Here is a 14,452-nt window from a genome sequence, read left to right as displayed (position 1 = left end):
TGTGGAAAATACTTTTTCTATATATTAGGATAACAAGGTAATAGATTGCAAATTGAAATAGCGATAGTCATAATAAGCATCAGAGGTACAAATTATGATTTTGCTTCATGCAGTTCCACACACTAAATGTAGGAGTGTTCGCTACATTAGCAGTATCCATAATTAAGTGCTGAATTTCCAGTTTGTTGAACAGTGTATATTGTAATATGAAAAATAAATGTGTTAAGAGGTAAAAGATAAAAATTTCAAGAAGTGATACAGGAAAAGTTCGTAAAAATAGTTACCAGGTAAGGTAAAACATAGTAACGCACGAGTCATACTTGTTCAGGAATTTAGTAGTTAATTATTACAGGAAAAAAGCACAAGAAAAAAAGACTGGATTTACAGAAAAGAATGAGAGTCAAAGCAAGTCAAGGAACATAGAATTATGTAAATAATATAATAAGAAACCTTAAAAGAAAGGGAGAAACCAAGAACAAACACGAAAGTTTCAAGGAATTAAAAATGAGAGTTGTAATACGTGACTCAGTTCGAAATTAATTCTTGAATCAGGTTGAATGCAGCTTGGTAGTGATCCTGAAGTGCAAATTGGCAGCTGCCCACTAGGTTACTGCTGACAGACATTAAATAACAGAACAACACACTAAGAAAAGGACACATGCTACACATCAAGCTACAAACCTACTGTAAGATATAATGATTGTAGGCGTGGTGCACTTTACAGAAGATTTAAACATAAAAATTAAATGCAAGTGGCTACTAGATGGACACATCACACACATAAGCATCAGATGTCGCATAAATCATGATAGCTGATCACTTGTGCTTAACCGGACATTTAATTTCTTGCACAGCCACACTGACTCGCTGTGTGTGGTTCCATCAGGTATAGCAGGAAAAATTTTAACAGCTTAAGCAGCTCCACATATGGCCTGATAGCACAATGCACAAATTACAAAGAAGCTGGAAAGCAAGAAGCTTTGGGGAATTCGCAGAAATCTTCAGATAATGCCAAACTCGATGCTCCTAGGTAACATTTGGACTGCTTTGAGAAAATAATTCTATGCTGTGGTTAGTGCTGCAAAAATGTAAGGTGCTGACTGCATAAACACGAGGCAGGCCAATCACTTCCTTCGCACTCAGCTGTGCACAGCCAAGGAAAAACCACTGCGGCTAACATGACTCAGCAGCAGTACCAAATGCCTCTAGTCAGACAGTTCAGTTGCCTGCCCAAACCAGTGAGCGCACAGCCTTAAATCACAGCATGACCATTTGCCAGCCTGCCACCTCGTGGGATAGTGTGGTCTCGTTCCTAGGCAATGGCCAAAGATATGCAAAGCAGTGCTGCAGCTATCAATATTTGATGTGTATGAAAAAAAAGTGGCATGTGTATGACTGATTTGTTACCTGTAGAATATTGAATGAAGATTTCTTCAGTTATAATTTTTTTGGGTGAAAGTTGTGATACCTAAGGGTCAACTGAAGGAAATCATGCTAAGGTTCCCTTTAATGGCTGGTAAATGCTATTGCCTAGTCTGGTTTTTGAAGGAGAGTTTGTTTTAGTATAGTTCAGACACGTTTGGTAACAACCTTGTTGATGTAATAGCTAATTGCAGAATGTATTATTCGGAAGAAAAGATGGGCTAGCTATTATTGAAACTATAATTTCTGTGGAACTGTACATTTGACTTGAATGTTTGGTAGTTGTACTTTTGAATTATCTCAAGACTTGCTGTGTCGAGATAATGTGTTCCAAGGAACTATTTGGTATGTCAGATGGAATTTGACATTTTGCTTTGCCCAGGAATGTGTCTGATTGTAGTTTGTTCTCTATGGCCATCCAACCAATGATATTGAAGAATGGTGGTGTTAATGTTACCTAGTGATCAGTAGGAGTCAGGTGTCAGTGTCCAATCATATCTAAAACACATTGGTTGGGGGACATGGGTGCAGCATATATTTTTCTCTCTCTCATCTCAGAAACAGAGGACCTCTTAGTATGAGGACATGTTGATTAAAGGGGTGCCATAATGCACAATACTGGCGGAAACTATTTTTATGTGATAAAATACGAACCTGTGTCTGGCCATCTTGATTTAGGTTTTCCGTGATTTCCCTAAATCGTATCAGGCAAATGTCAGGATGGTGCCTTTGCCAGGCCACAGCAGACTTCCTTCCCCGTCCCTCCCTAACCCAATGAGACCGATGACCTTGCTGTTTGGACCCCTTCCCTGAATCAACCAACCAATCAAATTTGAGGTATCATTTAGACACATTGAAGGCAATTTCAATGAACTGTGTTTAACGAAATTTGGTTGTATTACTTACAACCTGAGAGCAAGAAACAATCAGAACAGACAATTTCTCATTGTGAACATCTACCCGAGAAAGGGGGTACTGTTCCATCAGCTGGAGTCATTTTTTGATTGATTTTGTGTGATATTTAGACTACCTAGAAGTGCAGGAATATTATTGTGGATCAGAATTGGTTCTTTTTAATTGCATTAATATAGTAAATTATTTAGAAGTTACTGTTAAAGATATTTTTTCTGCAGGACAGTGCCTCTGTTTGGCCCTTTAAGTTTCCTTTTATGTGCTTTCATAGTGGTAAGACACCAAACCTGGATTTAGACAATGGCTATCCACATTGTTTTCTGTGGTTTCCCTAACAATTTAAAGGCAAATGCTTCTATGATTACCTTGAAAGGGACAAGTGTGATGTCTTTCTCCATCTAGTTCTTGTGCTGTTATATACTCTTCAACAATTGTTTAATTGCATTGAATTTTGCACTGCTACCTCACACATTTATGCACCAACATGGTGGATTAGGTCAAGTCAGTGAAAGACATTGTGATAAAAGTTTGTGGAATAAACGATGACTAACTGACAACCTCAGCTGCCGACAGGTGTTGTTATACCTCGATGTGGACAGCTGAAAATGTGTATCCCGACCGGGACTCAAACCCAGGATCTCCTGCTTACATGGCAGATGCTCTATCCATCTGAGCCACCGAGGACACAGATGAATAGCGCGACTGCAGAGACTTAACCCCTCGCACGCTTCCCGTGAGACTCGCATTCCCAACTGTCCACAATTCTACATATGTATTGTACCTTATATACATTTGCTCACCCACTCATTACTCGCACACGGTTTGGCGATTCCCGTAAGAGTTTGGGCAACCTGTAGGCATTCGAGAACAAGTTACTGTCTTCGTATATGTAGTTGAAGGCTATCCAGCCATTGACCTTCGTCTGTGCGAATGCGCACAGGTTGCCCAAACTCTTACGGGAATCGCCAAACTGTGCGCGAGTAATGAGTGGGTGAGCAAATGTCTATAAGGTACAATACATATGTAGAATTGTGGACAGTTGGGAATGTGAGTCTCACGAGAAGTGTGCAAGGGATAAGTCCCTGCAGTCGCACTATTCATGTGTGTCCTCAGTGGCTCAGATGGATAGACACGTCTGCCATGTAAGCAGGAGATCCCGGGTTTGAGTCCTGGTCGGGGCGCACATTTTCAGCTGTCCATATCGAGGTATAACACCACCACCTGTCGGCAGCTGAGGTTGTCAGTTAGTCATCATTTATTCCAGGGAAAAGCTACACGGTCATCAACAGTAACTATTCTTTCGAGAACAAGTTACTGTCTTTGTATATATAAAAGTTCGTATTTTTCAGTGCTCAGTATATATCTTTAGGAGAAGGCTTAAAGATTCAAGAAAAGTTGTGGTCAAAAAAGTTACTGGTGTTAACGCCACCTTGAAATGAAGGTGATATTGAGACAGTGAGTGGAGTAAGCAACAAAAATGGAGAGTGTAGAGGTTGCTGCTGCTGATTGTAATTATTATGATGTTCAATGCCAGAGCACTGGCTCTAGGAGGCACATTGCACCTCGTTCCAGGAAAGGAAAAAAATCCCAAACAGTACCAGGAGTGGAATCAGGCCATGCGTAAAGCAGCCAGACACACTGACTACAAAAGGACCATCACCTTACAGTGCTCTTCCAATGCTGTAACGAGATGCTTCTGAAATAATTGGTGCTATAAAGTTTTGTATAGAACAGAGTGCAGTTGCCATGTTGGGCTTGGTGATTGTCATTGGATAGTGATATTTCATCCAAGAGAACACAAACTAAAAGATAACATCGGGCTGTAGTATGCAAGACTGACTCTGGAAATAATGCTGCGGGCCAACATTATTTTATATTTATTATGTTTAGGGTGTACCAAACAGTGCAGAATTAATCTGGGCAATCATGTGGCCCATTACGTTGCTTTTCTTAAGAGACAATAGGACAGTGCCCATACACAAACTTCTGTGAATCTCTTAAGATTTTGGCCAATTTAATGTGTTTTTGAAAACTTTATTGGAGTTGTCAGCAATCCCATTATAAACTTCAAAAGTAACAGCAGCAGTCTAGAACACAAACACACTTATTCAGAGTGACCAATTTCATTCATTACATGATAATCTTCAGACCTAGCCATTTTGATGGACAATGACTGTGCTTGTAGCAGGAACCTCAGAATGATGGCAGTCAACTGCTACCCTGTCATTCTGAGGTTCCTGCTCCATACACAACTATTGTCCATCAAAATGGATAGGTCTGAAGATGATTGTGTAATGATCTAAACCAGTCACCTTTGAATGAATGTGTTTACTAATTTGAAGAGGCTGTGTAGTATACTGAAATAGTTGCTGAGATCTCTCACTGTTAGTTCATGACAGTGTTGTTAGGGTGGAGTCCTCTTGTTCTCACTTTCTGAAAACTGTCATTAGTTTCCAAGAATGAAGATGGTAGTTGGTGTAATTTCTTATGTAGCTGTGTAATCTGCAGTATAATCGGATATAATATGAACCGTAAGGAATTGATTGATAGATACTGTTAATGTTAACGGAGTATCAGACGAAAAAATGTTTTCTGTTCGTTAAGGAAACAACATTGTCTTAGACTTTCCATACAGACTGGAAGGTGTGTGTGTTTGTCAAACATGGATGGTTAAGGTAGCTTTAGATACTTAAATGTTGAGTGCTTTTACAAAGTAATTTCCGTATGTGTAAGCACTAAAGATCTGCGGTATAATGATGCAAACAAATGAAACTTGTCCGTGCGGGGTAGCCGAGCGGCATGAGGTGTCTTGTCACGGTCCGCACGGCTTCCCCCATCAGAGGTTCGAATTCTCCCTCGTGTGTGTGTGTGTGTGTGTGTGTGTGTGTGTGTGTGTGTGTGTGTGTGTGTGTGTGTGTTTGTGTGTGTGTGTGTGTTTGTGTGTGTGTGTTTGTGTGTGTGTTTGTTTGTTTGTGTGTGTGTTTGTTTGTGTGTGTGTGTGTTTGTTTGTGTGTGTTTTTGTGTGTGTGTGTGTTTTTGTGTGTGTGTGTGTTTTTGTGTGTGTTTTTGTGTGTGTGTTTGTGTGTGTGTGTGTGTGTGTGTGTGTGTGTGTGTGTGTGTGTGTGTGTTTTTTTGCGTGCGTGTGTGTGTGTGTGTGTGTGTGTGTGTGTGTGTGTGTTTTTGCGCGTGTGTGTGTGTGTGTTTTTGCGTGTGTTTGTTGACCTTAGTGTAAGTTAACTTAAGTTAGCTTAAGTAATGTGTAAGCTTAGGGACTGATAGCCTCAGAAGTTTGGTCCCATATTGTTAGCTGTGTGGATGCCAGTGCTCATTTAGAGGTTTAGCATGTATGGGCATGTGAAGATCAGTCTCAGCATAAATGAATAGGTTTATGGCCAGCAAGTAAACTGAATGCCTAATGTGTACTTTGTCTGAATATTGCAAATAAGATGACGTAAGAGAGATTCTTGAATCCATTGTTGACTTCCCGAGGCTGTTTTGATATGGTTGTATTTGGACTGAGTTATTTTTCTGTTATTGTGTGAAGATCACTGTTTGCCAGAATTAAGGTGTTTTTTAATCCTTTTTTCTTAATGTGTTTATGAAAAGGGAAATTGAAACCAGCAATAATCTTTAATATTTCAAAGTACATTACTTGCAGTAGTTCATCTTTCTTTTTTCATTCCTGCCTTGATATTTTTAAAGCAAATTCTAGTGTTTGATAACTTTCTTTATATTTTTGAAACATTTTTTGAAACCACTATTTTGGCAGAAGTGTTTTTTCATCTGTGTGGTTCCTGGAATTAATTATATGTGATGACTAAGAACATTTTAAAAGAAAGTGTTACAAGGAAATGCAGTGTTAGGCATAGGGAAGCATTGAGCTACTTGTATTAAGTTTCTACAGAATGCAGTGGAGAAATATGTTGATATGGCAATGGTCTGATGGCTACAAAACGGAGTTGGGATATCAGTTTGAGTATGTGAATGAAAGTTAGCAGAGGTTTCTAATTAGAGAGATGTTTGGCAATTAAATCTGTTTAATGTGATGTCTTCTAAACGGCTGTAAAGGAAGCTAGTGAGCGACATATAATAGCTATCACACATCCCCCATGCTGCAAATTATGTAATTGATACACACATTTTATATAGATTTTTATTTATTTTTTATATAGATAATTTGCACCAAAATATTTACTGTAGATTAGTGCACCGTGTATTAAAGTCTGACTTTACCTTATAGTTTTAATTATTCATAACAGTGTGTTTTAAGTATGGGGCAAACATAAACCTTGGACTGTGCTACTCGTCAGTCTTTTATGATAACATTTATTTTGCATTCATATTCTTGACTTCACCAAATCACACCCATATTGTCACAGTCCAGTCTAAACCTTGGACTCTCTTCTCTTTCAACCAAGGTTTTGAGGGTTAACATTATCATAATTCAGCAAGCAGCTCCTGGTTCACATATTTTGTTTGTATGTTTAGTTCATAATTTAAGAATCAGAAAGGAGATCACTATTTCATAAGTCCCCTTATAGAGGAAAACAATTGATATTTGTAACAAGTAAAAAAGTAAAGTTGTATACATGGATACAGTGATTTCCTGTGTGTGTTGTTAGTGTTAGTTCAACAAAAAATGTTGGTCTGCTATTAATGAAGAGCATTAGTTTCCTACATGTGCTTTAATGGCTGTAAATAAGCATATTGATTGGCAGAAGAACCTGTATGTTTCTGTTTTCCAAATTATATTAATTCAGGTGTTCTCAGTTACAGGCTTAATACAGGTACACTTATACTGTGTTAATAATACATTTTTTATACAGGAGAAAGGTGAACCAGATGAGAAACTTAATAGGAAACATCAAACATATGAACAAAGAATGAATGCTCGTAATCTAAGGATGTCTGAGAAGCATTGGAATCGTCCCTTCAAGACACAACAACCTACAACAGCTTCCATTTCACAAGCTTCAGCAGCCCATCATCAAATACAGAGGCCTGGAAAATTCCAAGGATCAGTGGATGGGACTCGTCCAGGATTTCAAAATAACTTTAGGCCATGGGGGCCAGGTCCTGGTCAGGTGAAGCCCCAGTGCAAGACCTGGGGCAATGCACATCATCATGCTCCTATGCAGTCTCCAAATATCCACCTGCATCTGCAGTCGCCAAATATCCAACCACATCCATCTAGTTTTGTTAGGCCACCAACCTTTAGCATGCCAAAGTACATGCAGAGTCCTCCACCACCTTTCGTTCCATTCCCAACAACGCTTATCCAGAATTCCCAGAACCAACAGCCCATTTTTGATAGTAGCATGCCACCACCACCAGTTCCACAGTCCCCTTGTAATGTCGATACTGGTATTCGTTTATTTCCTGAGCCCAGTCATATGGCTCAGTCTAATCTCGGTCGTTGTGGATCTGTTCCACAAGGTTTGCACTTAACAGCTGCAAGTGGTGTCCATCAGGGTAGCACTCGCACACCTCCTACACCTCCACCTCTGAACAGAAGTGAATCAATGCCCTCGGTTTTCCCTACATTGCAACCACCAAATGCTTTTGTAAGACCAGACACAACAAAACCACCACCCCCTGTGAACAGCCCTCTGTCATACCAGTTTGGCAGCACGACATTCGGAAATCCAGTTGCGTTCTCAAATACACAAGCTTGCCCTACAAGGCCTATGTACCAAACACCCCCTCCAGTACTTTCCCCTTGGCTGCTGCCACCACCACCCCCACCACCAGCAGCAGCAGCAGCAGCAGCAGCAGAAGCTGTTTCTCAGTACCCTCCTCAACAGATACAACAAAACCAAACTAATTACAGTTATGGAATGTAGTTTCCTATTATTATCAGTTTATTTCCACACAAAAGTGCCAAGTAACAAGGTATTTTTATTTTGAATTTAGTTTATATTGTGTAAAGATTTTTGTTGTGCTCTGTTATCTGCATAATTGTGTGCATTTTCAGCTTATCAGTAAGCTGAAGTATTTGGAGTCTTTATTCCAGACTTTTTTTATCTGTTAGTCTTGCATGTTTTGTTGTTGTTGTGAAGATGTCAATTTAACTGTTTATCTGATGAAATATTATGCACCATGTTCATTAATATTAACAGATAAATTTATACAAGATATCAGAAGTGTCATTTGTCTGTTTAAAGTATCATGTTTCGTTCGAACCAGAAGTAGTTTAATGAAGAACCACATCTGCAATTTGGTAGTCAGTTTGCTGTCTCTCATGCATAATATACTGTGGCATTCTAACTGGTTCTGCAGTCTTTGTTTTGTGTAACAGAAAATAAGGGAAATATTATGAATAGCAGAATTCATTTCATGAGATTGAAACAGTCATTATTTTCTCATGTATTGTACACTGTTAATTCTAAGTACCTGTTAAGATAGCCAAATGTATTTGTTCCTAATTAAAAAATCACATTAAATTATCAAAATTTAGATTGTAACTTTGCGGTCATATATTTTTCAGGCTCTATTTAAAACAAATGTACTTTAATTGTACAGATAGTACAAACTAACTATTGTGTGTCAGTAAAATGAGCTTTTATCTTCTTGGCTGCTGATGAAAGACTGAAAAATTAATCATGTTGATTTCTTGTAAATGTTAAAGGCACTGGTCTTACCCATGCAGTTACATTTCATGTTATCATTATAAGGTTCATGGATTGTATCAAAAATATGTAACTGTGGACATATTTGGTTGTAAATATGTATGTAATATGCAGAAGCTTTATTAAAAATGATTACTTGCAACTCAATTTACAGTGTTTAAAAACTAAGTCCTTTCCTCTATCCAGTACTAGAGTATCATTGTCTCACTGGATTTTCCATTGTTTGATTCTCACACTAGTTAAATATATAAGTTAGGCCATGAAATAAAAGGACAAATTTACAAAGAAGTTTAAATTTATACAATAGTTACTTTCCCATAATAACCTTTCTAGGAACTTTCCAGGCCACTTCTACCAAGTAAAGTCGATCCCTGGAATTACTCGGTCGAGGCTGTCTTTCCTGCAGCACAGTCTTCAGCTTCCATTATTTACAGTAATAAAAATGTGTCTTACTTGATAGATTTTACATTTATTAATGGAAGACAGTTCTGACTGCATTTCGTAGAGTAAAGCTTGTATATTGTATCAGGTTGTTGTGGCAGCAAGCAAAATTGGTGTTGAAGTGAACGATTTTCTGTACTATCCATCAATATCTGCATTGTGGATATCTATCTGCTTGAAGAAATTGAACTGATAGCTTGACATTTACAAACTATCTCCGTTCAGAAACAAGTTGCACGCGGCTTGGAGAGATAAATTTGTCTTAAGATTCATTGTCACCCACTTCAGATTACCTATGTTGTTTGTGACTTCATTTCATACTGTTGTATATTTCAAATGTGATACAAGCCAGCGAAACTCAACCTAGCACATTCAAAAAATGTGTTGTTCCTCTGATAGTAATTGACAACCTTGTTTCATTGTCCTGCCCATCTGTTTTCAGCCCAGTATAGACAGTTGACAAGCTTCCTTCATTTCCAAAACCTCTTTTGAAGCCAGTCAAGAGAAGGATATTGAAGGAGTGGTTCAAGATGTTATTGACTCAATTATGAATGGCCCCCCGTGTGCGAGAAATCTGTGCCATGGTGATTTCAAAAAATATCAGAGCGCATAGAAGGGCACTTCATTGGCACAATACCCGCCTTCAATGAAACATTTAATAGCACTCAAGAGACGTCAGGGAAGGCACAGCTTTTAATAAAAAGGAGAAATCGGGTGTTGGAAATAATATGGATCGTCTGAGAGCTTACCTCAATCGTCTCAAGTATGGACTTGACTCTGCTGCATATACAGCCACCAACTATACACAGTAATTCCTGGCGTCTCTCTCAATGGGTAACATTGCTCTGATCCCATCATCACTGAATGTTTCGCAGCACATTTAACCGAAATATCTGCATGCAAGTAGCTACCGTCCTAATTTGGTGGAAGAGTATTATTATTATTATTATTATTATTATTATTATTATTATTATTATTATTATTATTCCTATACCAAAACCAGGAAAAACACACAAATTTTGAGTATCAACCAATCCCTCTAACAAATGGGTTGAATAAACTGAGAGAGTGATCAACCAACTACTGTTTTGGTGCCTGGATGCCAGAGGACATTTATCGCAATTTCAGAATTGGTTCCAGGCACTCTGCTCCACCACAGACCAATTGATACTTCCGGAATCTGCAGTGCGCAATGTTTTTATGCATTACCAACACCTATTTGCTGTGTTCTTTATTTGCAGAAGGCATACAATACCATTGGGCACCATCACATTCCGCATACACTGCATTAGTGGGGCTTCCAGGGTCACTTACCCATTTTTATACAGAATTTCCCATCCTCAGGTTTTTCTGGCTTCGATTAGGTTCAACCCCCAGTAACCAATATTTCAAAGAGAATGAGAGTACTACAGGAATTGTTTCTGAGTAAAACTCTCTTTGCCATTACAGTCAATGATACTGTGTTCACAGTAAGTCCCAGGGTCTCGTAATCACTGCCTGTGGACAAACTTTGCATGTATTACAGTTCTACATCATTGTGCACTATAGAGCACCATCTTCAGTGTATCATACATAAAGTACAAAACTGGGCCCTAAATAATGGATATCAGTTTCCTCATGTAAAAATTCATGTTGTACATTTTATCAGCTGAGAACTGTGCATCCTCACCCAGAACTTTACTTTGGCAACCAGTTAATTGAAGCAATTGAAAATTCCTAATTTTCAGGTTTTTTATTTGACAATAAGGTAACCATTTTATCACATACCATCAGCTAAAGGCAAATAGGCCTCTAATTTAATAATAAGCTAACATTATCATCGCATGTACACAAGCCAAAGGCAAATTCCATGAAGAAAGTTTCTCAGCAGAATGTCTGGAGGTCGACCGCACAGTTCTGCAATTCTTCAAAGCTCTGATTTTATAATAGTTCAGACAGTACAAAACACCAAATTATGTAGACTAGCTCAGGTATGGTTGAAAGCTTCATGCCAGAACCACCAACAGCCCCCTCTAGTCTCCATACCTAGATTCCCCTCTTGGCACCATTTTGGTGTGTACCCAGTCCTCAAATTTGGATAGATCTCTTCTGCGGCTCTAAGGAAAAGAGATTCCACCATTCTCTGAAGCCTATCCCATTCAGTTCTCCGTGACTACCCTAAATCAAAATCCATCTGCATAGGTGGATTGGAAGTCAATAACAGGCTTAGTTATGCTTTTGCACACCCAGGGGGCATGAGAAGCATTCTCTGCCAAGTGCATGCATTATATAAACTGCAGATTTGGTACTCATATCACAGGCTCTGCAATACACTGAGATGACAAAAGTCATGGGATACTTCTCAATATCGTGTAGGAGCTCCTTTCTGCCCAGCGTAGTGCTGCAGCTGGATGTGGCATGGACTCAAGTCATTAGAAGCCCCATGCAGCAATACTGAGCAATGCCGCCCACCTCTATAGCAGTCCAGGATTCTGAAAGTGTTGCTGGTGCAGAATTTTGTGCACGAACTGACTTCTTGATTATGTCCCATAAATGTTCGATGTGATTTATGTCGGATGATCTGGGTGGCCAAATCATTTGCTCGAGTTGTCCAGAATGTTCTTTAAACCAATTTCAAACAATTGTGGCTCGGTGACAGGGCACATTATCACCCCTTAAAAATTCCATTCTTGTTTGGGAAAATGATCACTGAATGGCTGCAAATGGTCTCCTTTTAGCTGAAAGTAACAATTTTTCAGTCAATGATCAGTTCAGAGGACCACCAGCTTGCACAGTGCCTTATTGACAGCTTTGTCCATGGCTTCACAGTGTCTGCGCCACACCCAGGCCCTGCCATCAGCTCTTACCAACTGAAATCAGGTCTCATCTGACCAGGCCACAGTTTTACATTCATCTGGGGTCCGACAGATATGTTCACAAACCCAGGAAAGGCACTGCAGGCGATTTCATGCTCTCAGCAAAGGCACTTGCGTCAGTTGTCTGCTGCCACAGCCTATTACCATCAAATTTTGCTACACTGTCATAACAGATATGTTTGTCATATGTGCCACACTGATTTCTGTGGTTATTTCACGTATTGTTGCTTGTCTTTTAACTCTGACAATTCTATACAAACCTTGATGCTCACATTCATTAAGTGGAGGTGGTCGGCCACTGCATTGTTTGTGGTGAGAGATAAGGGCTGAAATTTGGTATTTTCAGCACATTATTGACACTGTGGATCTTGGTACATTGAATTCCCTAACAGTTTCTGAAATGGAATGTCCTGTGCACCTGACTCCAACTATCATTCTGTGTTCAAAGTCTGTTAATTCACATTGTGTGGCCATAATCACTTTGGAAACCTTTTCATCTGATAACAAATGAAGCTCTGCCAATGCATTGCTCTTTTATACCCCCTCCGGAGACGGACGGATTCACGACCTATATTTGCGTTCATTTTGGTTTTTCACTTCTTCTGGTTTCTTCCTTCCTTTGGTTGGTTCCTTTTTTTGTTCTCCATCTCACTGTCTTACTTACTCTTCTCCTTGCCTTCTCCTAGCCATCTTCTCCCTGCCTTGTTCTCCTTCTCTGGTCTCCGCTTCGGCGTTTGAGACAGTCTGTCCTTTCTTTCCCTCTCTCCTTTCCTTTTCCTCTTCTTCCTTCCTCCCTGTGCGTGCCTGAAGGCCGACCCATGCGTTTGCACGCATAGACGGTGACGGGGTAACGCGTAATTCCCCGCCCTGGGTAGACAAGTAAGGCACGCACGTACCCCCTGGTAAAGGCCAGGCCCAGGGAGGGGTGATTGCCTGAGCTGATACCTTCCGACCATGCCGATTGGTCCCTCCGTCCGTTTCTCAGGAGGTGTGACCTGAGGTATGAACAATTACCTATGGCGGGAGTGCCCTCTGAGAGAGTCCCCACAAGGAAGGAGCGCGCCATCGGAGACACTGGCAATCATGGGGGATTCCTCCGCAATGGATTTCTCTTCTTCTTCTCTCTCGACTTCTGCCCACAAACGGAAACTTGACCAGCCACCAGTGACAAAAGTACTACCGCCTGCCCCACAGTTCCTCGTAGTTTCTCGATCTGAGGACGGAAAGGATTTTTCCTCTGTCAACCCTTTCGTTATCCAGAAGGGCGTAGATGCTATAGCCGGATCTGTCAAGTCTTGTACCAGGTTGCGTAATGGTACCTTGTTACTAGAAACTGAGAGTGCCTTTCAGGCACAAAAACTGCTTCGGGCCACACTCCTGTACACGTTCCCTGTCCGGGTGGAGGCTCACCGCACTTTGAATTCGTCTCGTGGTGTGGTCTATACTAGATCACTCGACGGATTGACTGACGAGGAGATTCAGTCTTTCCTCGCTGAGCAGTGCGTGACGGCTGTCCAAAGGGTCATGAAAAAGGTCAACAATGACCTTGTACCGACTCGGACACTTTTCTTGACCTTTGATAGTGTTCAGCTGCCGTCGCGCATCAAAGCGGGCTACGAGGTTATTTCTGTTCGCCCCTATGTTCCAACACCTACGCACTGCTACCAGTGTCAGCGTTTCAATCACACTCGCCATTCTTGTTCCAATGCGGCTACATGTGTGACTTGTGGCAGGGATGCCCATGAGGGTGACTGTCCACCTCCGTCTCCTCGTTGTGTGAACTGTCACGGTGACCATGCAGCGTCCTCCCGTGACTGTCCCATCTACAAGGAAGAACGCTTTATCCAAGAAATTCGGGTCAAAGATAAAGTCTCCACCTTGGCTGCTCGCAAGCTATTCGCTAGTAGGAAGCCCATGTTGCTCACAGCGGGGAAGTACAGTACTGTCCTCGCCTCTCCTCGGGCTACCAGGGAGGTGGCGACACAGACATGCGATCTGACCTTCAGCACCACGGTCGTCCTTTCGGCCAGTGCTAAGATCGCCCGGTCGACGTCTCCTCTTCCTCCCGTCGCCCCTCTGACACAAGCACCTTTATCAGCTTCTGCCAGGATGAAGACCCAGAAGTCAGGAGCACGGGCCTTCAAGAAAGAACCATCTCATGCAGACCTTCTACGTACCTTGAACCCTCAGCCA

The 14,452-nt window shown here is 40.7% G+C and overlaps 1 protein-coding gene across 3 annotated transcripts in view; it reads left to right on the top strand.

The window, feature by feature from the left end:
* The window catches only part of LOC126336570 (H/ACA ribonucleoprotein complex non-core subunit NAF1), a 33,661-nt gene extending 24,551 nt beyond the window's left edge, over window positions 1-9,110 (top strand). For all 3 annotated transcript variants that reach the window (XM_050000424.1, XM_050000425.1, XM_050000423.1), the window contains exon 6: window positions 7,161-9,110. In XM_050000424.1, coding sequence (XP_049856381.1) covers window positions 7,161-8,177 — 1,017 coding nt within the window. In that variant the 3' untranslated portion in view covers window positions 8,178-9,110. The remainder of the gene's footprint in view (window positions 1-7,160) is intronic.
* The last annotated feature ends 5,342 nt before the right edge of the window (window positions 9,111-14,452 follow it).

The sequence above is a fragment of the Schistocerca gregaria genome, chromosome 2 (genome assembly GCF_023897955.1).
Source record: "Schistocerca gregaria isolate iqSchGreg1 chromosome 2, iqSchGreg1.2, whole genome shotgun sequence".
Taxonomy (NCBI): domain Eukaryota; kingdom Metazoa; phylum Arthropoda; class Insecta; order Orthoptera; family Acrididae; genus Schistocerca; species Schistocerca gregaria.
Note: the sequence above shows the minus strand (reverse complement) of the source record. Positions and strands in the feature narration are given on the sequence as shown.